This window comes from Sphaeramia orbicularis, chromosome 12, assembly GCF_902148855.1.
Source record: "Sphaeramia orbicularis chromosome 12, fSphaOr1.1, whole genome shotgun sequence".
In the NCBI taxonomy this organism is placed as follows: domain Eukaryota; kingdom Metazoa; phylum Chordata; class Actinopteri; order Kurtiformes; family Apogonidae; genus Sphaeramia; species Sphaeramia orbicularis.
The window spans coordinates 28,291,456-28,316,211 of NC_043968.1; the positions used below are offsets into that span (position 1 = coordinate 28,291,456).

General features: G+C 38.2%; 1 protein-coding gene across 2 annotated transcripts in view; it reads left to right on the top strand.

Moving 5' to 3' along the window:
- tbc1d22a (TBC1 domain family, member 22a) overlaps nt 1-24,756 on the top strand; it is a 125,198-nt gene that overhangs the window by 55,466 nt on the left and 44,976 nt on the right. For both annotated transcript variants that reach the window (XM_030149303.1, XM_030149302.1), the window contains exons 10-11: nt 3,039-3,145; nt 16,507-16,582. In XM_030149303.1, the coding sequence (XP_030005163.1) occupies nt 3,039-3,145; nt 16,507-16,582 (183 nt within the window). The remainder of the gene's footprint in view (nt 1-3,038; nt 3,146-16,506; nt 16,583-24,756) is intronic.

Sequence of the window (24,756 nt, forward strand, 5' to 3'; positions counted from 1 at the left end):
TCTGTGTGTATACACATTTTTGTGTGTGCATGTGGTGCTTCCTGCCAATGTTTCTCAGTCTGTGGTCTGTGTATACTCTTCTGCCAATTTGATCACACATCGCCTGTCTTCCAAGGTGGTCTTTGGGTGCTACATGCAAACTAGTGTTTCTTTCAAAAGTTGTCTGTACCCAACAAGTTCTGCATTCTCAAGGTGAGCTTGTGTCGGATTGTAGTTTCCCTGCAGCTGACACTAGCTCTGAAGAGCTTTAGAGTATTATTTGGTGAAAGATTATTTTGGAGGCACATTTCACACAGAACTAATGCCAGTGAGATTCCCATTCTCTGATGTGGGGTTCAGTGAAGCTTGAACCTCCAGAAATTCCCATGGTTCTTCTTTGTAAAGCATTTCTTCAGAGACACGGATCATGTCCCAGACATGTATTGTCAGCTGGTCCTTAGTTTGAAGGCAAAGCTGCAAATGAAATCACCAAGAGAATATCCTGAAGAGTCTTTACTGGTGCGTGGCTCTATAGGAACTAATTAGCATTTTGTTCTTTTTGAAGTTAGGTCATGTGAGACACATGATTTGTTGAAGTATTCAGTGTGGCCTAATGATGCTTTTTTGTTATGTATGTTACCAAGAGGCTTATAGTTTGAAGGTGGATCATGTGGTCATCAAAGCTGGGTCCACTTATAAATTCATTATACATATGCTTTGATGCTGTATCCTGACAAAACAAAACAAACTAAAAACAAAAGCTGTTTGGACCACCAGAGCATGAAAATGTCTAATGGCGTGAATATTTGTTTGTTTCGAGTGTACTTGACCACATAAAGCTGTTTGTTGGTCTCCCTCCGCTTATCCCTTACTCATGTGTGTCCTTGTGGTTTGGATGAGCCATACCTATCTCCAATACAAACCACTGGACTCTTGGATGCCATCCCTTGTAATCTGCTCCTGAGTCAAGGTCTGGGTTTGGAACTAAGCCTGACAGCTAGGCTTTAGCCACGACAAAGACTGATTTGAGACTTTGGGACACTCTGGGTCTCCCAAAACAGCAGAGCAATGGCACTTCACCACCTTGTTAATCAGCAGCAACACCCTGCAAAATACCAGCCAGCCTGTTCGCAATTAATCTTTTCAATTACAAATTTAATGCCGTCACTATTGGACAGAGCCAGTGCATCCCAAAGAGAAGTCTGTATTCATGTACCCTCATTGTTTTCTGCATCACTACAGATGAGCTATCAAACTAAATGCTGACTCCAAATTGGTTGGATGCTTTCCTCCTTTGCTTCTTCTAGTTGATTGTAGTCTGCTGTGGCTTCAATTTAAAAAGAGAGAAAATATTGAACAGTTTTATTTCATCAGCTATATCTGATTGTAATATTTTCTTGATATATGGTCGGTTCCTCTCTGGTTATGTTTACACTTGTCATCGCAATGGGATGGTAGATTAAGTCGTAACAATAGGATTTCATCAGATTATATCTCTGTAAGCGTGTGCTAATATTGGTCTGATACGTGTCCTGCAGCCATATTTAATTGTACTTCTCAGTGTTTCTCTACAGTCGTGTTAGTATTGCAGGTAAGATGAACTATACTGACATCTAATCACAATGCAGACCTGACTACCTCCATATCTGTATTATCAGATCTAGTAGCCATGCGAGTGAAATGTGATTTGTGTGCATCTGGGCACCCTCATCTGTCCTGGAGTGATAGGATGAAAGGTCTCACTGAAATGAAGAAACTATAGCCTCTCTCTCTGCTCTCTCTCTATTCTTACCTGACTTCAAGCAGACAAGACAATGATGAGAGCATGGCAGGGTGTTGAATGAGCATACACACACATTGTAGCTTTGTAGTCTTGGCCCACTGCCGGTTCCTGGACTGTGTGTCTGTATGTCAGACTGAGCATGCTCATTACAACCTTGACAACATTCCACTGGGGTTGCCAGGGATACCAAGCAGAGCTGCCAAATACTGTGTTTGTGTGTGAGTGTATGCGCAAAATCAGAAATCATTATGTACCAAACTCCAGTGTTTTGGTAATGTAACAACATACGCACACACATTCTTTTGCTCTTTATTTCTTTCACTCTCTCTCATTCCCCTTTCCTTCTCTTTGCATCTCTCTGCTCCCCTTTCTCTCTTTTTCCCCTCTCTAGATCATTGTTAATCAGTCTCGTCCCATCTCCTCTCCACTGCCTGTCAGTGGCTTGTCAAAAGCCCGTCAAAGCTCATGCAGTCCGTCACACACTGCTGCCGTTAATGACATCTGATGACACCCATTGTTGAAGTCACCCACTGGAGATGACTGGGGACTCGCTGTGCTTGCAGCTCGGAAATTATTTCTGCTGTGCAGTCTCACAGCATCGTAGAATTCATCTGAAACTAGTTATGTTCATATAAATTATTGTCATTATATACATTATATGCATTAATACTACCTAATCCAGTCATACATTTATAGGCCTTCTATCGTCTGGCTCATTTTATATTGAGAAGTGTGTTAATAACTTCAATGACTATACTATGAGAAATGTGTCTAAACTCATAAAATTCAACCAATATAAAAAAAAGTGAAATAAATTAATAAAATTCTAGAAAAATAAGTAAATGTTGCACAGTTTATGTTGTTTGTCCTATAAATTGGTCAGTGTCTGCTGCTCTGCAGAGAAGCTGTGACATTTTCTAAATGTTTCAAAGTTGTTTTGGACTAAAGGTTAAACTGCCGTTTTCAATGTTGTAACTCAACTGTTGTGTTAGACCAGACGCAATCAAACTCCTTCTACATCCTTCTAAAACCAGCTCAATCTCTCTTGTTCTCTGTCTGAGTGGTGGGTCTCTTTTATGCTGGTAGATCTGAATCCTTTCTATCTGTTTTTTTTTTAGACTTTATCTCCTGATTTTCCTCAGACCCCCCCCCCCCCCCCCCCCCCACACACACACACAATTTCTTTTTGTGCCATTCCTGTAACCATGTCTCTTTCTTTGTCCATCTCTTTACCATGACCTGCTTATTTCTACCTCTCTCTCTTTCTCTTCTCTAGAGGAGGAAGTGGAAAACTTTGACGTGTCCAGTCTTCAAGAAGAGGCTCTGAGGAACATTGAGGCTGACAGTTTTTGGTGCATGAGCAAACTGCTGGACGGCATCCAGGTAAGCATGTGTGTTCAAAAGATGGAGAGATTGCCCAAGAAGAAACAGTGATCTGAAATACATGTGGTCTGTTACAGTTTAATTCTTTTAGACCAGGTTATTTTACATGTGTTAATAAAGGCAGATGAACTGGCAACACCATGTACTTTGAGTTTTTAAGAGACAGGTGCTAACGTGCACTTGCACATGCCCACCTAAGCATACATAGTGCATCTGTGATATGCATATACACGAACACTAAGATATGTTGGGTCAGAAGGTCACACCTGTGCACATAACATGACAGAATGTCATTTTCTATAATCTTCACAAAGCCACAAGTGAATTTATATGGAAGTCCTCATGATATCCTTGTGTTTTTCTCTGCATTTATAAGCTCAGTTTCAGTGTGCATGGTGAATGTCAGTGTTGTGCATTAATGTGTGAAGCAGCTTTTCTGTGTGGGTTTAAGAAATGTGATTGTCTTGCATATTCTAAAGCAGGCTCGGGTGTCTGGAGACCAGATAATTGCACACAGACCACAGCACCAAACTTCATTTTGTTTCATCATTTCTTCCCAAACCCTTTGCCCACCCGTTCTCTTAATCGACCTTGCTCTCAGCGGTCACGGTTGAGCCATCTGTCAATTCTAAATGTGCCTGTTCGCAAGGGCTGGTAGTAGATATGCCCTCAACACTGCACTTCCCATCCTAAACAATGCCTCTATTTATATTTTTTTCTTTTTTTTTAGCTTATTTCTTTTGCTGATTAGAACAAATAGAACTGGTCATATATTTGTCAAAAAGGGGAATATTTAATTAGGCAGTGGCTACTGCCACAGTACTGTGGCACGAAATATTGTTTTTTTTTTCTCTTGCCACAGAGCCAATCAAATGTTAGCATTTGTACAAGAGCCAATCATGGATACTGTTCCATCAACTCAACATCTTGTTGCCTCAGTACTGTGGTGATATATGACATATACTTCAGTTCATTCTTTTGTGCATTTTGCTACCACAGTACTGTGGCAACTGATGGAAGAAACAACAAATTAGTGATAGTATATAGTATAGAATAGGAAATATTGTTCGAAATTCTCTATATGTTGTTTTATGGTGTTCGTTGCTCTGTGCAGTCAGTGAGGCTGGAGAAGGTGGGCGGAGCTACATGTTAGATGCAGCAGTGTGCTGTGTTACTTCTCAGTTCTGTGTCAGTTGTGTATTGAGTGCTGTGGTCTGAATTCTGTACTCTGAACATTGTCCCAGTAGCAGGTTTATATCAATGTCAGATTTTACCTGTCAGCACTCTTGCCCCCCCCCCCCCCCCCCCCCCCAAAAAAAAAAAATCTGCAGAATTAAATGCTACTTTGACTGGGAATTGAATCCAAGGCTTCCACATTGTAGTCTGAAACTTTACCAACTGAGCTAAATCTCTGCTGTCTCTATGTCCGACCTATTTGCTATCTGATTGCTGTGGTACTTTTTGGGATGTATCAAGTTACCGGTCTAGACATGATATAAAGAGGGCGCTAACTAGCTCTATGGTAATAAACAAACCAATATTTCGTGCCACACTACTGTGTCAGTAGCCACTTTGATTTCATTAATCCTTTTTAAAAATGTCTTTTCATGTCACATTTAGTACTTCTTTAACCGTGTTTGGCTCAGATAGCCTTGATATTACTCCAGTCACTATTTTCTGGCACTATTATAGAAGCATGTGCCAGTTGGGTCAATAACCTTAATCTAAAGTAACACTTAGCAGGAATTCTTAGAGCAGTTTGGTCTTAACATGTATTGAAAAGACAATATGCTTATTGTTGCATGGAAATTAGTGGAGTAGTTTAAGATGATTGATACTGAAGTATTAGTATTTAGCAGGGAAAGGGTTTTAATACATGCTGTATGTTGTTTAATACATCTGTAATTTCAATTTTTATATAAAACACTTAAAGTAAAGTCAATATATCATATAGCCTAACAGCAAAGGTAATTAATAGTAATGAGTATGTGTTGTGAAAAAGTGCGAATGACCATAAATAACACTCAATTGCTAGGCTATTAATTTGAGAAATTAATAGACACTGAGCCTTCTTGCCCCTGAGAGAGGAAGATGGTGTGATTGCAGAGCTTGAGAAAAACAGAAGTATGAGAGAAGAATAGAGTGTGTGTCTTTGTGTATGCTTTTATATGTGTATGTACAATGTTGTCCCCATGCTTGTGTTTGTTTGCGACCTTGGCTACAAACTAATTATGTGCAATGCACCAGGGAAGCCCATGTTTCCCCCCTAATGCTTTCTAAACAATCTGACGGAGGCTGAGTGCCTCTGCGCCGTAATTAGTTAGTGATCCTTGCTCTGACCTCGTCTCAAACCCTCTCACATCCACCATACACTATTACACTTAACTGAGGGCCTAAAGGTGGGGTCTGGGGGTTAGAGTCTGTCCGTGAAATTACATTTGCTCACTGCCTTTTAAGCACCTTATGTACCAGTATTTTCTCTGGAATGGTGCCACACTGGTATCCACTGGTTTTAGACTAGTTTGTATAACGCATCGCCTGTGCTCATCAATTTGTTCCTTGCTTGGGAGATTGTGGGCAGAGAAACTGACTTTACCCCATTTATTCACAAACCACAGCTGCTGTGATTTTCCTACAATTTAATATAATTACCTGGTATTCAGTGGAAATACTTTAGAAAGTTTTTTTTTCTTATCTTTTAATACAGTAAATTGGCCATTAGCTTGGGTTTTAGTGTCTCGCTGCCATGGTCTTCTCCCACCTAAAAGTGCTATTTTGGCTGTCAATTCACTTAAGCAGCTTCTTTAATGAGCTTCAGCTCTAATTGGCAGCACAGCAGCCCCCTCCTCTAAAGGAGCTGTCTAGGATAAAAACTAAGTCAGTAGCATCAGTTGACTCCATGAAAATCAAATGTCTGCATTGACAAAATAAGAATGACTTGGAAAAATAATTTATGAATGATGTTTTCTTTTGTGATTTTTATTTCCAGTTCAAAAGCTGTAAAGTGTTGAATTGTCACATCCGTGGATCACCCTTTTAATGTCTTCAGACTGAAAGAGCACCATTTTTAACTGGTGTTTTACTGATGAAATTAAAGCTGAAGTCTAGGCTGGCATCCAGGACTTGACACCCATACACTGAACATGCCCCTCCTTTGCGTCTGTCTACAGTGAGTGACAGTTTCAGGGCTAAATGAGTAAAGACAGCTATTTCTTTGTCCTGGCATGATGTATAAGGCACTGTTAACTAGACAAGCATTGGCATGTGTGTGTGATCACAGGATAATCAACCAAATAAGTGCACAGCACATTTGCAAATCAAACAGGCACCCCATAAGAGCCTCATCTATCTGACATGATCAAAAAACATGGCAGAACTAGAAAGAGCAACATTAGTCATAATCAAACAGACCAGTGTTTAGTATTGTTTTTGATTATCTTGCAAAGTGCTTTTTTGGCGCAACTCTACCTTTGACTTTAGTATCCATTAATCCACAACACACACAAATTTACAAAAACCTTTGCAGATCAGTACATTTGCCCATTTCAGGCACAACTCTGTTAAATTGACCCCAATGATACTCCAGTCTTCAGCAGCCAATTAGTCCTGTACTGTGCTAAATTGGACAGCGCCTCTGGCAAACTTGACTAATTTAACTTGTTAAAATGATTTCCTATCTGGTGTTTTAATGAATTTAAATGGAACTGTCATCTTTGGCAAATATTGTGATGTTGATTTAAACATTTATGTTAATCCAAAATCATAATTTATTATTAACATCAGCAATAAATCTGTCAGTCAGAGCTACAGTAATTTAATCTTTGTCACATTGTCTAGGTTGAGACAGCTGGAAGTGTTCCCAACCGGTTCATTCAATATGTAGCATATGTGGTGTCCGTGGACAGCCAGTGTCAGTGAGGGAAATGAAGTCAAAAAGTTTAAAAAGTCCATTATTCTGCTAGCACACCCCCGAGGCCTCTCAGTTTTAAAGCTAGCAGATGAAAACCTGCCTTTTATGCTAATTCTGCAGATACGCCTTTTACAGCAGGGGCTCTTAAATGTATTTTCTCTGCAAAGGACCTAACTTTGAGGAATTTAATTTCACCCTAGGATCTGAACTTATTATATTTTCAACTGTAGCCTTGACAAGCGGGGGTCTGACATGAAAAAGCTTCTGCCTCTAGATTGTTTCTCTTGTCACTGCTCTGTTGCAAGATGCAGACTTATTAGGGAATCTTGGTTGTGTCCATGAGGCATAAACTTGTATATTGTAATTGAATTGCAATATTACTATTATTTATAGTCCAATAGGAAGGAGTGGCTGTTGAGTGCAGGAAAAAAAATATTTATGCAAATTCAAGTGCTGTTTTGCAACCTACTTTTCATCAACATGATTATGTTTTGGTTTAAATCAAGTACTGTGTGTCAGGTACTCTCATGGCCTCTTACGGTTGAGATTCTTCAGAAGCTGGAAAGGCCGTCTATTAGGACCCACATTTACTGTGCTTATGCTCATTGCATGAACTCTTCTGTAGTTAAGTTGCCAACAAAATAAACAAACAGCTCCCTCTCTTGCTGTTCCGTGTCTGAGCTGCCTCGGAGCATGAGCCAATCAGAGTGTGTCTGTTCATTGTCAAGGCAACCATCTGTTTCCAGGGTGCCAGCTAGTGATGGGGTCTCCCTTGAGTGGGAACAGGGTCCGAGCACCGACGTCTAGCAGACGGTAGCCAGACCAAACCAGACGCTATGTCCTGTTCTGGTTTCCCCAAGGGTTCCCTCCTGTCACCTTATGCTGTCACTCAATCCACCCTCAGCACACACACACAGGAGGAGTGTTCTGCCAGCTGGTCTGTCTGTGTGTCTGAGAAGCGTAACAGCATGTTTGTGTATATTTTTATGTTGTTTTTTTTTAATTGCTTTTCTTTCAACTCTATTTGCTGTACAACTTGGCTCTTAACATACCTTACCATCTTTATTTAATAATCATTTTTATTCTGACAAACTTTATACCCTTGCAACATCACTTTCTTCTATGCAGACAAATAATTTAAAGGACATCATGTTAGCTAGGCTTGCTTACATGCAGGTCAGTGGAGATGAAAGCAGTAACAGCTGCTGCAGAGAAGAGGTGATGATAAGGACTAAGGCTGGGAAAACAGGCAAAGGGAGATAGAAACAGACATTTATGTAATAAGAATAGCAGAAAGACATATGGTTGTTCTGTTATTCTGGCTGAAAACCTTGTTAGCGGAGAGAAAAGTGATAAACACGTCAGGGGTCACATAAGGCAGGCATGTTTGTTTATGAGGCAGAATTAATACACAGAAGCAGCATCACTTAAATGATATGATAGTACACTCTGTCGCATGTTATTTCATCACGTCATAATTTGGTCGCTCAATCACTGATAAATACTCATTAATAACGCATGACATTACTTTTTTTTTGTACATTTATTTAATTTACAGTTTCATCTAAATGTCCAACTTGAAGAACCTGTTTAATGTACTGATTAACCACTGCTTAGGCTTTGAAAAAATCTGTGGCAAAGGATTGGTTTAGGCAGAAACCACAACTGGGTGAAGTTTAGAGAAAGGTCATAGATGTGGTTAAAAAAAAAAAAAAAGGAACTTTGTACTAGTCAGAACGCCTGTATTGTCTGTAATTAACATGGTTATGGCTTCCAAACATTCATGGTTAAAAGAAATATGTTGATTTATGGTTCTTTTAGTTTGCAATGGAAAATGAAAGTCCAGTCGATTTATTGACATTTAATTGTCAGTAATGTTTAAACATTTCAGGGCACTGCTGGTAGATGCCACCTTACAATACTATGAGTTGTAACAGGCTGCTTTCTTAAATGTCCTATAGACTCAGGAGGATCGACTGCAATCCACAGTCAACCACCTTACGTCATTTAGGCTAGACACTATAAATCTGGGCAAATACACACACTTTGGCCAGTCCCCCCTTTGCTCTGAACAGCTGTAATTGTCTACATTATTGTCTACACCTTATCACTTGTCTCATATATATTAACTTTCTGTTTTTATCTCTCTCACATACACATACACGTACCAGTGAATGACAGATCATTGCCCTGTCCTTCAGTCCTCTATACAACACTGCATGTCCGTTATTGTCTACCCTTTATCTCGACCTGTCATCTCTCTCTCTGTTCACTGTCCTTATGTCTCTTTCTCTGTCTCACAAACACACCACCCGTTGCAGCATTGTCGTGTTGGTTCCGTCCAACTTGCTGATAGACATCCGATGCCACAATAGGAGGCAATCTTAGTCCAGCGCGCAGCCATTGTTGTCTCTAATAGAATGGAAAGAGAGGTGAAGAGGAGCTATTGATTTGGCTGACTGCACGAAAAGGGGGCGAGAAAGACAACTTGAACAAAGACGGGGAGAACAGGACGCTGTTGACACCTGGCAGGGAAAGATAGACTGTCCATTCACTCATGTGTACGAATCAGAGAAAGTTCCATAGACTAGCTGGGTCAGATGTGGTGGATGGACAGATGGTGGGAGAAGAGGAGAATGTATGAATAATGAAGGAGTGAGAGTTGATTTCCTCCTGTTGCCTCAGCTGATCAAAGATCCGACATATTGGTTTTGACAAAGAAAAGGAGTTGGTAGAAGAAGGAAAGGCATAAGAATGGAGAAAATTGGAAATGTGACAAAAAATAAAGAAACTGAGCGGGTGAAATGGAGTGGGGAGGGGGTGATGAGGATATGAGGTGAGGAAACGTGTGAAGATTGAGAGGGATGAATGTAATTTGGTCTTCAAATATGCTGAGCAGTTGAAGATGGAATGAAACAAAAGAGATTTCTCTTTTAGGCATCCATTAGATCCATGCCTCATGTTAAAAAAAAAAAAAAAGCCCACATCTAACTAAAATAAAACACAATGAAAATCTGCCACAAAATAAACCACAGTACAGCATGGAAGAGAATGAAACACCAGGGAACAAAGCAGTGGTGACATAATAGTATGTTCAGAACACTTAGTCAAGTCTAGCTTCATTAGCACCACCAAAGTGATGAAAATAGACGAGGAAATGGAAAACAGAAGGTGGGTGATGGAAGAGTTGGAGAGTGATAGAGGAAGAAATGAGAGGAAGAGGAGGAGGGAGATGTGTGGGACAAAGTAGCTGAGACAAAAGAGAAAAGGAGGGATAAGGGAGAACAAAAGCATTTGATTTGAAGACAAAAGAAAAGGGAAAAAGAGGAAATGCCAAAAAACAAACAAACACAAATTTAAGTTCCACTTCAATAATAACAAGAATTGGTATACAAATCCTGATATTTCTAATGGTGTTACTTAAGAACTTAAACCACTAACTTCCAGATACTCTAGGCCAGTGTTTTTCAACCTTGGGGTCGGGATCCCTCGTGGGGTCGACTGGAATTCAAATGAGTTTGCCAGAAATTTCTAGTAATTGATAAAAATAAAAAATGAAAACTTACTAATAAAAAATATATATGGTGAGTTGAGGGAGACGATCCCAATCCATAAAAGACATGACAAACTGTAAAGCTGAAACTGAAGCACTGTGGTTCTGTTTATCTTTCAAATGTTCATTGTGGTCAGTTTCAGATGCTGCAGCTCTTTCATAATTCATAGTTTGAGTTATTGTTTGTTCAGTATTAATTGTCAGCCTTGTAAATCCAAGCTGGACTGACTGTACATATCCTGACCAAGGAAAATAAAATTCTCACTTTGTGCTGTAATCTACACCTGGCTTTTCTGCCTCCGTCCATAAAAATAAACATTATATACTAAACATGGAGAATCAGCGTTCAGTTTCTATGCTCCGTATATCTGGAACAAACTACCAGAAAATATCCGGTCTGCTGAGAGTCTGAGTTCTTTTAAGTCAAGGTTAAAGACTCACCTGTTCACTGCCGCCTTTGACTAAAAGGCTTTTGACTTTTTAAATTTTATATTCTCTTTTGAAACTCTGCACTGCAACTCTTACTTTAATGTGTGTTTTTATTTTTTTTTTGGATTGTATGTGTTGTTTTCTTACTTGCTGTTTTTAATCACCTTTTACATGTTTCTTTTATAATGTTTTAAATGTGTTTCTTTTTATTTCAATGTCCTGTGTGAAGCACTTTGAATTGCCTTGTTGCTGAAATGTGCTATACAAATAAACTTGCCTTGCCTTGCCTTATATAGACTAAATGTGTCTAAAATTAACATTTATTTGGAACATAGTATAACAAACTATTACATGATCAAAAACAAATTAATTTTGGCAAAAAAAAGTCTCAGTTTGGAATGTCTGGGGTCACGAGAAATTTATGTGGTTAAAATGGGGTCACGAGCCAAAAAAGGTTGGGAACCACTGCTCTAGGTTTTTAAAAAATTGTTCTAAATCCATTTTTGTATGTTTCATCAGAGGAGGAAATAATCTGTTTTTAAAAAAATGGAAAAGACTAACAGTTAAACATGTAACCTTGGTCAAAATGTTTCAATCTGTGTAAATTGTGACAGTTTCAATCTGCAGCAGTGATGGCTGTATGCATGCATAAAAGCATACAAGTTACCTGGTCCCTCTTCCGTTTATTCTATTCAGTCCAAATACTCTGCTGTTGATGAAAATATGAAAAATAAAGATAAAATCTTTAAGTTCCTGTGTGGCCAAGAATCGTTCACTGGAAAGATGTAAGGAAGAGAGAGGATGTAAAATGTGAAAAGTGAAAAACAAACACAATATGTTGAATCGCTATTTTAATAAAAATGATGACTCATGACATTCATAGCAACCGACGTGGTGTTTTCTGTAGGCAATCATTTTTAAGCAAGAGGGTGGAGATTGTGTCAGACATCGACAGACAATTTAAAGGGGAGCGAGATAGAAAATACAGCAAATGCAAGACAAAGTTAGAGAGAAGGATTCAGCAAGAAGGATGAATAAGTGTGAGAATAACAGTGAGATAATGAGGAAGTAAAATATTAGATGGGTTGAAACCAGTAAACATAGCAACCAAGGAAAAGTTACAAAGAGAATGAGCAAATGGGAGGGAAAAAAACCACGACATCAAAGCAAGATATAGAACTAGAGAAAGCAAAGGTGATTTGGAGACGAGACTTGCAGTGAGGAGGGAAAATGTCGACAGAGAAAAGGGAGAAGGGCAGTTGATTAAAGCCAGCAGCTTCAATAATGCAAATGTAATTACTTGTACTGGCCCTCACACTTACATCGCACCTAACCACATTAAGACTGGACTGGTAGAGGGAGACAGAAAGCAAGAGTGCTGAGCAGCTCCAGGAAATGGAGACTACGTATAGAAATACACAGCACTGTAATCCAGAGTGAAAAAGGAAGACACATAAGGACTGAATTAATGTTATTTTTTTCCCCTTAGGAGCTGATGAGTGACTTGAAGGCTCCAACAGTAGCTCATTATTAAGTTACCACATTTGTTATATATGCCCTTGTCCTAAGTGCTCCTCTGGAGAATGTTTGTTGTGCATTGGATGTTGTTTTGGCAGTATTCCACTTTGGCTGCACTGAATTTGCTGTAGAGCGACACGGTTAAATTATTGATGATTTGTTAATTATAAAATCATCAACTATTTTCATATATTTTTTTTTATTAGTGGAAAAAAAATGGAAAACTGCAAGCTAAATTATTCTTTTTTTTATATCAATCTGTTTAATGTCTTTTGGTTTTGGATTATGTTTTGCCTGTATATTAGTTAGTTGCTGAGTAAAAACCGATCACATTGAAGATATCAGTTTGGGCTCTTATTAAAGACCAATGGAAGTAAAACAATTAGAGAGAATTTGGCAGATAAATGAGTTTCATCACCATATTGTTTATATTTTGGGGAATGTTTGGGGGATGGTATGAATTTATTTCTTTAGTATTTGCTGTTAATTTTTGACCATAATTACAGATTAAATGGTATTAGGATCGGTTATTCTTTCATATAACTAACAGGCAAGGAAAAGTGTAGAAGGATGTGAAGAGCGCATTTAAGGGCAGTGATAGGATTGCAGCATTGGATAGAGATAGATGGAGAATGGGTGGAAAAAAAAGGCAGGAGAGACTGCGGTTTGTAGCCTTCGAGCCACTGATGGACTCAGGAGGACACACGCGCCTTGGTTCTGCTGAGCCTGAAGGACAACTGGAGCTGTTTATTGCTAAATGACTTCTCTTCTCCCCCCTCTCCTCTTCTTTCTTTCTCTCCTCTCTTTCTCCTTCTCATTTTCTCTCTCATTCTCTCCATCTGTTGGATAGTTTGCCACATCAGCTGTTCTCCAGCCACACTGAAATGACCCCTCAAGGAAACGTAATCCTTGTTGTGTGTGTGTTTGGGTGCACACACACATACACAAAACGCTTATGCGCTGTTCTCACAAGTATTGTATTCTGCTCAGGTCAACTAACCACCACTGTCCACTCCTCTGATCATATTCAACCTCAGTTAATGTCGTCATGTCCCAATGAAAGCCCTGAAATATCCTTATTTTTATCCCGCCCCAAATTAATCATATTTTTTTATTCTTAACCAAAGTGTTGAAGGAGTGTATTTTTGTACATTTTACCTTTTATATTTGCAAAACATGTTGAATATGTTATTGTAACTTGCTATAATTTGACATAGAAGTCACTGTTTGACACCAGCTCATTTGACTTTTTTCTGACTCCTGTTAGTATCAGCGTATTTTTATATATACGACAAATTTCCAACACAATTAACAATGTTGCGTACTTAAACCGGAAACAACTTCAGGATCATTCAAAATGTTGGCTACCAGGAGCAAATTCATTATTCTTACAGTCAAAATGACTCAAATGTACAGACATTGTGGACTAACCCTAACCCCAGATAATGTACAAAGCTAAAAATAACCTATTACCAACAAATATACAGAAATTATTCAGTATTCATGAGGGAGGTTATGAGTTCAGAGGGAAAATTAACTTTAATATTCACTTAATATGAACAACCAGGAAGAGTTTTAGGGTTTCAGTCAGTGGGGTGAGACTGTGGAACAGATTCAATATAGAGTTAAAGCAAAGTCCAAGCATGAAACAATTTAAAAGGTGAAACAAAGAGACTATTTAAGAGGTACAGGGATGAGGGAGGTGTTGGGTATCACTGAGTGTTACAAGGATGTACAAGTATGTGGTATGTATATATATCTGTGTACAGGGTGGGGAAGCAAAATGTACAATGAACATTTAGTTGTTTTTTCTCAGCAGGCACTACATCAGTTGTTTTGAAACCAAACATATATTGATGTCATAATCATACCTAACACTATTATCCATACCTTTTCAGAAACTTTTGCCCATATGAGTAATCAGGAAAGCAAACGTCAAAGAGTGTGTGATTTGCTGAACGTCACACCAAAGGAGATTTCAAAAATAGTTGGAGTGTCCATAAAGACTGTTTATAATGGAAAGAAGAGAATGACTATGAGCAAAACTATTACGAGAAAGTCTGGAAGATACTATTAAAGAAGAATGGGAGAAGTTGTCACCCGAATGTTTGAGGTACACTTGCGCAAGTTTCAGGAAGCGTGTGAAGGCAGTTATTGAGAAAGGAGGACACATAGAATAAAAACATTTTCTATTATGTCAATTTTCTTGTGGCAAATAAATTCTCCTGACTTTCAATAAACTAATTGGTCATACACTGTCTTTCAATCCCTGCCTCAAAATATTGTAAATTTTGCTTCCCCACCCTGTACATTCATTATATGTATGTACATATATATGGATTATTGTATCATGTGTTTATGTAAATTATATTATATTTGTCCGTAATAATATAAAGCCAGAAACAAAATTATTTAACAGTAAATATCAAGCATTTGAGTATAGATATGTTTAGACTAGGAAGCTTATTATTGTTATTAATTATTTAAGGAGAAGGGGTGGGAGTTTCTAAGTTATACTTCTTCTCACTCCTTTTCGAATATGTATTATATGTCTTATGTCTAAATGTTTTGTTTGTTTATTTATTTTTCTGCTTTTTTGACATTCATATTTGTAATAAATACATCAATCAATCAATCAATCAAATACAACAGAGGCAAGTATTAATACGTCAGACCTAAGTAGGGAGCATAAAGTTAAATAAAATCAACCCTCACAAATGTGCATAAACATACACATACAATATAAAGATATGTTGCCATGGATCAGTGAGGCTGCTGCTCTTCCTCTTTAGTTCATGTACAGGCTGAAGAGAATTGATTCAGTTTTTGGCTGATTGTGACTATTTTCTGAGAGTAAGGGGTTGAAATATGTTACAGTTGTAATTACTGACTTCTGTTGAGTGTGTCAGTTAAGACTCAGAAACAACATAACACCTTCCACTTTTGCATTAGAAAACAGCATCAGGTCTTCATCTTCAAAACACTCAGATTTAATGTTTGATTTGGCTACGCAAAGAAGTTTTTTTTTTGCTTAAATTCCGGTGGGATTTTCCCCCCGTTTTATGCCTTCTGCAGTTTGAGCTTCATAGGGGATTTAATATGGCTGTGTTATTTTAGCTTTTTGTAACTGTGCTGTAAAGAGAAACACAAACTGTTATTCTTACCAACTCGTTTGCTTTTGTAACAAGCGTGTAGTTTGATGAGTTGTGACAAAGCGCAGTGTTTACTTCAAGGGCATTAGTGAAATGGTATGATGAACTCTTAAGACCCTTTCATTTTCTTCATCTTTTCACACCAACTATGTGGCCGCAACACATTCGCTTTTGATCTTTTATATTCTAAGAGCCGCTCTCACAGTCAGCCTCACTTTAATATAACACTTTTATAGCTACAGCACCTTTCTAAAAATAATTATCAGGACTAAAATGTGAAAATTCATACCCTTTCGATGTATACTGTGATACAGTGAAAAACCCCAATGTCAGACCAACCAAGTCAGTTTTTTTCAGCCAAGTATTGCCATTACAGGTTTATAAGAAATTCCAGTGAAATATGGAAATTATTCCTTTATTAGATCATCTTACAACTGTCTTTGTGGCTTTTCTTCCAGTTTTAGTGGTCATTTTAGGTTAATGGAGTATTATTTTTCTAATGTTTTGAAATAAATAAATACATAATAATAAATCATAGATAAATATTAAATAAGATACATAAAAACAATGATGTAAATTCTAATGATAAAAATAATGTAAATAATTGAATGCATACAGGTGGTCGCTTGTAATGATTTATGTATTGTCATTGGGGGGCTTTTTAGACCTGCATTTACTTTGAGTGTCAGCAAAATGCCTGAAAAATAGAACTTCCATGTAGCAGTCCAAATCTTGGGATTAAACACCATAGATGGTCCATATTGACTCTGCCTAATCCTAATTTTTTTTTTCTCCCCAGGACAACTATACATTTGCCCAGCCAGGCATCCAGAGGAAAGTCAAGGCCCTGGAGGAGCTGGTCAGCAGGATTGATGGTGAGTCATCTACTTTGCCTCCATCCATCCATCCTTCCACCCATCCATAAAGTACTTTCTGCTCACAGCTCTGCCGTTGTTACTCGATTTTCCTTCACCTCTTCTGTTCTGTTCTATTCTGTTCTCCTCTCCTTTTTTCTCTCCTTGTTGTTGTTCTCTCCTCATTTCTCCTCTCCTCTCCGTTCCTCTGTATTTCTGTTTCATGACCTAAATCTGCTGTAAAGCACGTAAGGGTTTGGTGTATTGGTTTTAATTCAGTCGTGAAGAATGTTAAGGAAATTACATTCAGAGAAGTGAAACCTTAAAATATGAATTGTCACACAAATTCATTTATGAATATTTTATGTGTAACATCCATTCCATTATCTCTTTGTTGGCAGCAGTGGGCCCCCTTTCCCCTTCTACCAACATATAAGTATCTGTATTTTTTACAATGGCAGAGGTTTGCTACGTCTGGCTTTGGGGTGGCATTGTGGTTGGGCAACTCTTAGACTTGCTTAATGTGTAAGAAGAATAGAAAGAAGTGATGAAGGACAAAAAGTCATTTCTAAAATGATTTAATGAGAACTTTTCCCTAAAATTTGACTTGCGGCATAGTTTTAATACTTACTTAGGTAGCTTAAACTGTAGTGTCAGAACAAGTACACACCAGGATGTAACATTTGTTTTCACGCCTCAGTACTTCCAGGGTTTCAGTCGATTTGTAATGACATGTCACTGCGATCCTCTCGTGCTAATTTCCATTCCACTCGCCTGTCAGTGAAATGTGTACGTGCTGTTGATTATTAGCACGACACAATGGCCTGCTGAGGGCTGGAAGTTAATGTATGCAAAGAGAGTGTAATCATGCACACACCGCTCAATGACATTTCACATACACTTGCAACTTAGCGTTAATTAGCAGAGTTTTCCTTTTCACTCCAAACTATTTTGTATTTCGTTAAAAATAATAATGGTCTAACTACTACCCTTGTGAATAGTTTTCCTTTGGCAAAGTTGATTTTGTCACCAGCTGATGACACACGGCACAGAACAAGGTCTTATCAAAGCTAGACTTTGTACAATGGTCATGTTCTTGGCTAACCTTGGTCCTGTCCGACTATCCTGTCACCCGCTCTGTCAGCCAGAGGGAGGGGAGGACTCACTCGCTGCATTCAGATACAAGGAGAACGAGTGTTTATAGGGTGGGGGGGGCGGTCAGAGAAAACCGGTGTGTATGGACGTCTTTCAGTTCACCATGTGTGGTTGCAACGTTATAAACATTCCTATAGAAACTGCACGTGTCACTGAATGTGCCAGTACTCATTGTTTGTGTGCGTTAAAGCCTAACAATGATCGTTTAAACCTATTCTGGTATAAATTCAGATGAAAAAAGATGTCTTTGTGTTAAAAAACGGGAAGAGAAGCCAAAAAAAAAAGTCATAATACCTCAGCCAAACTCCAAAAGACATAAAAAATGACTCGACATTTTTACTGTATCTTATTCCATAAGTGCCCTGTCATCACAGTTGGGGCAGAGCCATTTCATACCCTGCTAGCTTGACATTACCACCTCTAATGAGATCACAGATAGCTTTTATCTTGTGTTACAGGATTGTTTTTCGCTCGGCTGTCGACATAGCATCTGTTTTGGGAACAATGGCCTATCATTCCTTCCAGAATTACCCATCAGCGCTTATCAAATGCTGGGTTACCTCGAGTGTTGTGCATTTTTTTAAAGGGTGGGGCGCTTTCTTTTCTCAACAGGCAGATGTTTTTGTGTCTGCTGGAGTAGTAGCAGTATGCCCGTTGGACTACTGAGCTCAAGTCATGCAATCAAGATTTTTATGCGGTTATAAATGTGAGATTTTTATTGTTTCTTAATAGTTTTTCCTGTGTGTTGTAATGTTTTATTCATGATCATCTATCTAGTACTTTCCCAGCAGTGATTGTACTTAATCTTGATGCTTGTTAATTTGAGTTCTCTTCAGAGAAACCTGATTGAAAATAAACAAGTGTATTTCATTCTGCAAGAAAGAGGAAACACCTTTCAAAATAGCAGAAGATGGTGCTTTGTTTTAGCCCTGTATCAGTTGGGTATCTGATACAGGGACATCAGTTGTAAAGACTGAGGTAGACAGGGCTATTTGTTAACACAACGGGTAGGAGAGACAAATAGGGCGGGATGGAAGAACGACAGAGTTCAGGATATTGTTGACCCTAGCTCAGGCTTTCATTGCATTATGTTTGTATGTCCGACTCCGGGGATAGGACAATGCAGGTGTGTCTGTCCCTTACATCTTTGTCTGTCACCTTCTCAGAATGTATCCTTCCCCCTATACATCTAGGAGGGGCCGGGGGAGCGCTATATAATGTTATATACTGTAGCACAGCTCATTACCTGCTACACACTTTAACACAGTAGTAGAGAAAGAAAACAGATGTTGAATCATTGAATCTCAGTTATTCTTCTACAATGTCCTTTTTTCTTTTTTTTGTACTGTAGCTTGTGAACAATCTTCTCAATATATGTAAAGTTCTTTTCACTGTTATTTAAAGCAGCAGAATGATCTAATAATCAACCACTAATAAATCAAAAGCTTTTATATTATCTCTCTATATTTGTGATAACCCAGAATGATGTGAAAATACCATACTCTTCCACAAACCTGTAACTTTCACTAAGGTTTGGATGCTTTGCCTGGTCAATTTTCTTATTAAAATAAACTTTATTTTTCACACTTTTCTCAAATTCTTTTTCATTTATTTCTCTTCTGTCATGTCTATCATCTCTTCTTTTTTTCTTTTCTTTGAATTCATTTCCATGGCATGAGGTCTCTTGCCTTGAATTTAGCAAAATAATGCAACAATTTGTGAGGAATGTTAAGCAAAGATATTTATTTCTTTATTTCGATACTTCTACTTATTAACAGTGGGGTGACGCTGATGGAAAATGTGTTTCTCCCCCTGCTTGCCCCTCCCTTGGGTACCCCCCCCCCCCTTATAATTATCCCACTTGTAACAAGTGCTAACTCCAGTTAGCCTTGCTTGACTCTGGCATGTGTACCTCCTCAAAAGACAAAACGCTTTCATCATGCTTGTAATGTTCCTCTGATCTCTTTATCTCACTCTTATCTCTTTCTTTGTATTTGGCGCATGCAAGTGCATTAGCACAAGTTCATCAACATGCAAATTGCCCAAAGGTGAATTTATGTATGTAAATGAGGGGACGTAGTCACATCGCGCAGTCTGCCTGAATCATATAAAAGGCTGGTAGCTGTATTGTGAGACTGTATTTTATAATGAAAGTCAGAAAAGGGCTACATTATGTTTTATGTTTGAGAAAAAAAAGGATAATGTGCTTTTTGTAGCAGCTGTTGCTGTGTGAAAGGCTTTGCAGTGGGTTTGAAACATTCAGTCTCTGTATATTTACAGCTTTAGTTATTTTATGTGTATTCAGTGTTTGCTTGACAAGACCTTTTTTATAAATGATCACCTGGGTTCTTTATAATGTGATTCACCTGGGTGTTGTTTTTATGTAATTGTGCAATTAGTTTAGCCCAACCACAGACTGTAGTTCAGGTTTATGCTCTAATATCTTTGAACCTCACCTTACCTGCCACAACCATGTTGTAACTCTTACAGCGTTCTCCAGTCTCCTATTCATTCCAACAATTATTTTATGTTTTACATAAAAAAAACACAAAGAGTAGATTTATTTAAGTATGCCCTATACCAATTTTTTTTTTTTTTTTGGAAACTTGTTTTGAAAATTTGTGATTTTGCCTACACTGGTGATTCCCATTAATTTTAAACTTCAGAGCCAGACTTTGTTCCCTCCAGCGTTTTTCTTGCTTTTGAATGCTGCACATTTTGAAAAATAAGTTGGAATTCCTAACTTTGCTTTATGATCTTAATGAACTTTACTCTATCTGTCATGTTTGTCCAGATAAGTTAATGGTTTTTAGAAGCAAATGTCTGTCTTTGAACCTTACAAATACAGTAGCTGTTGGGTATCTTAGGTGCAGAACACAGTAGGCCTAAAGAACCAACACTGCATTGAAATATACTGAAGCCCCAGAAGACAGAGAATCAAAGGCTTTGATGTAATCACATCAGTCCAATGCAATTTCATGTCAATTCCACTATATCTCTCATAATAAAAGGGTACATCACAATCATAACTGATGATGAATATTTAAAGAATAACGCATTAAACACTGCTGAATAAAAGAGTTCCACAGAGCACAGGATTGATGAGTACCAGTAATGTCGTGCCACTGGCATAAAAGTCGTGTGTTGAAGTTTGTAGGAGCCTGATTACATTTGCATGTGATTTACTTGGTGTAAAAATAGTAGATGACACTCTGATGTACCACATTTCATATTGAACAGTGCAGAATTATCAACGTATCTATCCACCTGTCTTCAAATGGCTGCAGGGATAAAATTAACTGTCGCACAGAACACACGTGTGGACCACAGATAATGTCAGAATTACACATTCACTTATTACCCTAGTATTTACAGACAAATGCAGGCTGTTATACCGAGGACGGTTATGGGGGGAAAAAAGTCAAAGAGGGAAAAAAAAAGTGCCACTGTAATTACATTTTGGACCAAGGAGAACATGAAGGCGGGCAAAACTGGCCTCATCAGCAGAATCCTGGGAGCTACTCACTCGTCACTGTATGACCTCTGACCTTTCGCTGTCTGCTGGTACCTCACTAGCCACAGGCAACAGTCTGCCATGGAGAGCATTGTGGCCTCCATCCTAAACTTTAACCATCAGTAGGAAGGAAGACAAGCCTCATCAGTCAATCAGTGTCGAAGAGAAATGTCATCTTCAACCTGCCTCAGCCCCTGTGATTACGCTTCCCAGCATGCCAAACACTATGCCAGCTGGACACAAGCCAGGGGTTAAGAAGTCACAAGTTTTAGCACTTGGACTTATTTATCTTTTTTTTCTCCTCTCTCCTCTCCCCCTCCTCCTTCTCCTCTCATGACAAATGAGAATCGCTCCCATCACTTCCCCATTGTGCGCCTCTTCGTTTCTGTGTTTGGCGAAGTTGCTAATATTAGGCAGAGCAAGTTCATTAGTGTAATTTAACATTGTCTAAAGTTGTTCCACACTCTCCCTCTCTGTTTGGCAGCTAGCTAAGATCTGTCACCATGATGCATTCACCGTTAATGAGCTTGCCTTGTTTATGCTTTTACAGCAGCATGTGATAATTAAACTGCAGAGAGGAGTGTGAAATAATAGCTTTGTGTTTACTTCGCGCCCTTCTCATGTGGTGGAGTGTGTGCCCAATTCTTTAAAGTGTGTGTGTTCAACAGAGGACAGGTGTCATTCAAGTGTCTCTTAGCATTCAACAATGTATGTGCTTTTGATGTAAAATTTTGTACGTAGTGTTTTCAACAATTAAGCCCATATTAATGCTGTATTGGGGAGTGTGTGTGCCTGTGTGTGCACATGTCAGTCAGCCTTGATTAAGAGAACAGAGTGTGAGAGAAAAGGATGCTATAGTTCCTCCCTAACTGGCTTTTCTCACAGATTCTCTGACAGCTCTATAATTACAGCTCTATTATGAGATGTGTGTGTGTCTGTGTGTGTGTGTGTGTGAGAGAATGAGTGTCATGGGTTTGATGACTATGAAATAGGGAGTCACTGAATACTGAGTGGTATTTTTAATCTTTTGTTATGTAAAGAAGCATAAAACAAACATTTATCAAGAGCAGAGAGAGGAACAAAGGCAGTTGTTCTCGGTGTCACAGCCCCATACGCTGCAAGTTTTCAGCTGACATTTCTGCCTCTCATCCATTCCTCCTTGTGAATGTTTATGCCAGCCTGTCTGACATCTGAACTCCTCATAGAGATCAGATATAGACAGCCTGATGTAACTTATTGTCTTATTTCAGTGCAGGCTATTAGCTGTGAGAGCATTACTTGAAACAATAATGTGACAAAGAAATTAAAAATCATTTTATGGGCGTAAGGAGGTAGGTATGGAAACTGTCACCTGACATGGACATATGTTGAAAACCGGGACTAACAAAACACACTTATCCTGACTCATGTGTATAGTATAAGATACTCTTGACACCATAGAGCAGTGATTTTCAACCTTGGGGCCAAGACCCCACGTGGGGTCGCCTGAAATTTCTAGTAATCGATAAAAATAAAAAATAAAAACTTACTAATAAAAAATATATGTTGAGTTGAGAGAAACAATCCCAATATATAAAATACATGACAAACTGTGAAGCTGAAACTGAAGCACTGTGGTACTGTTTATCTTTCAAATGTTCATTGTGGTCAGTTTCAGACGCTGCAGCTCTTTCATAATTCATAGTTTGAGTTATTGTTTGGTCAGTATTAATTGTCAACCTTGTAAATCCAAGCTGGACTGACTGTACATATCCTGACCAAGGAAAATCAAATTCTCACTTTGTGCAGTAATCTACACCTGGCTTTTCTGCCTCTGTCCATAATAATATACATTATATAGACTAAATGTTGTCTAAAATTAATGTAACAACAACAATTAACAAACTATTACATTATCAAAAACAAATTAATTTTAGCAAAAAAAAAAAAAAGAAGTCTCCATCTTGAATGTCTGGGGTCGCCAGAAATTTGTGATGTTAAAATGGGGTCACGAGCCAAAAAAGGTTGGGAACCACTGTCATAGAGGTTACAGACAAATTTATCAAATGCACCATAAGATTTTTTTGTGTCAGACGTTGTGGTGCTAGAGTGGTAGGTGAATATCCAAGCAATATGTGACAGGCACTACAAAATAAAGCCACATTCAGAGATGATTGATGCTGCAGGGGGAGATGGGTAATAACTGTCTATTTTGCTAATTTATCTTATTATTTCCTCTGTATATATTGTCTTCAGAAGATCATGTCAGGCAGAACTCAAACTGAGTGCATGGATCTCAACACTGACGATTAAAAGATAAAAAGAAATGTTTATTTTACATGAGGAATGAAGGCCAAGTAAAAATATATAAAATGCAAAGGGTAAACAGATGAATAATTACTCTTGTACAGGGTGGGGAAGCAAAATTTACAATATTTTGAGGCAGGGATTGAAAGACAGTGTATGACCAATTAGTTTATTGAAAGTCAGGAGAATTTATTTGCCACAAGAAAATGTACATAATAGAAAATGTTTTTATTCTATGTGTCCTTCTTTCTCAATAACTGCCTTCACACGCTTCCTGAAACTTGCGCAAGTGTACCTCAAATATTCGGGTGACAGCTTGTCCCATTCTTCTTTAATAGTATCTTTCAGACTTTCTCGTAATAGTTTTGCTCATAGTCATTCTCTTCTTTCCATTATAAACAGTCTTTATGGACACTCCAACTATTTTTGAAATCTCCTTTGGTGTAACGAGTGCATTCAGCAAATCACACACTCTTTGACGTTTGCTTTCCTGATTACTCATATGGGCAAAAGTTTGTGAAAAGGTATGGATAATAGTGTTAGGTATGATTATGACATCAATATATGTTTGGTTTCAAAACAATTGACGTAGTGCCTGCTGAGAAAAAACAACTAAATGTTCATTGTAAATTTTGCTTCCCCACCCTGTACAATGTTGTGTTAATGCGTGTGTTAGAAAAAGTGAGGAAAAAAAGGCAGCTTTCACCCCTTTTAGTTGATCTGCCAGTACACAGACAGACAAACGGAGAGAAAGACTGACTCATAATGCCCACATAACAAAGACTAAATCAAAACGTGGCATCGTCTTAACCGTAACATTAATGCCCGTCAGTGCAGTATCAGTAAGCGAAAAAAGTCCTCCCCATACTCTAAAAAGAAAAAAAGAAATATTCACAAAGCATTAAATTAAGAATGCATCAAGAAGCAAGTAAATAATGTATACGATGTAATTTTAACTCCTAAGACACATTTTCACTTTTGATGGTGCAAATACAATATTTAAAGCATTCTGTCTCTTCTAGACATAAAATAAAATGTAAGAAAACTCCACAGGGACATGGACAAGCCTGTTTGTATGATAGTATAATATGTAATTTTTTTTTTTTTTTAATTTAAATGGAAGCAGTTAATGTAAAGAGATAAAACAGGTGCTCTAAATATTCACAACACAGTATAGTCCAAATGCATACTTTAGTTCCTCACGTTGGGTGCTGTTAATCTACAGTATATGCAGTCCTCT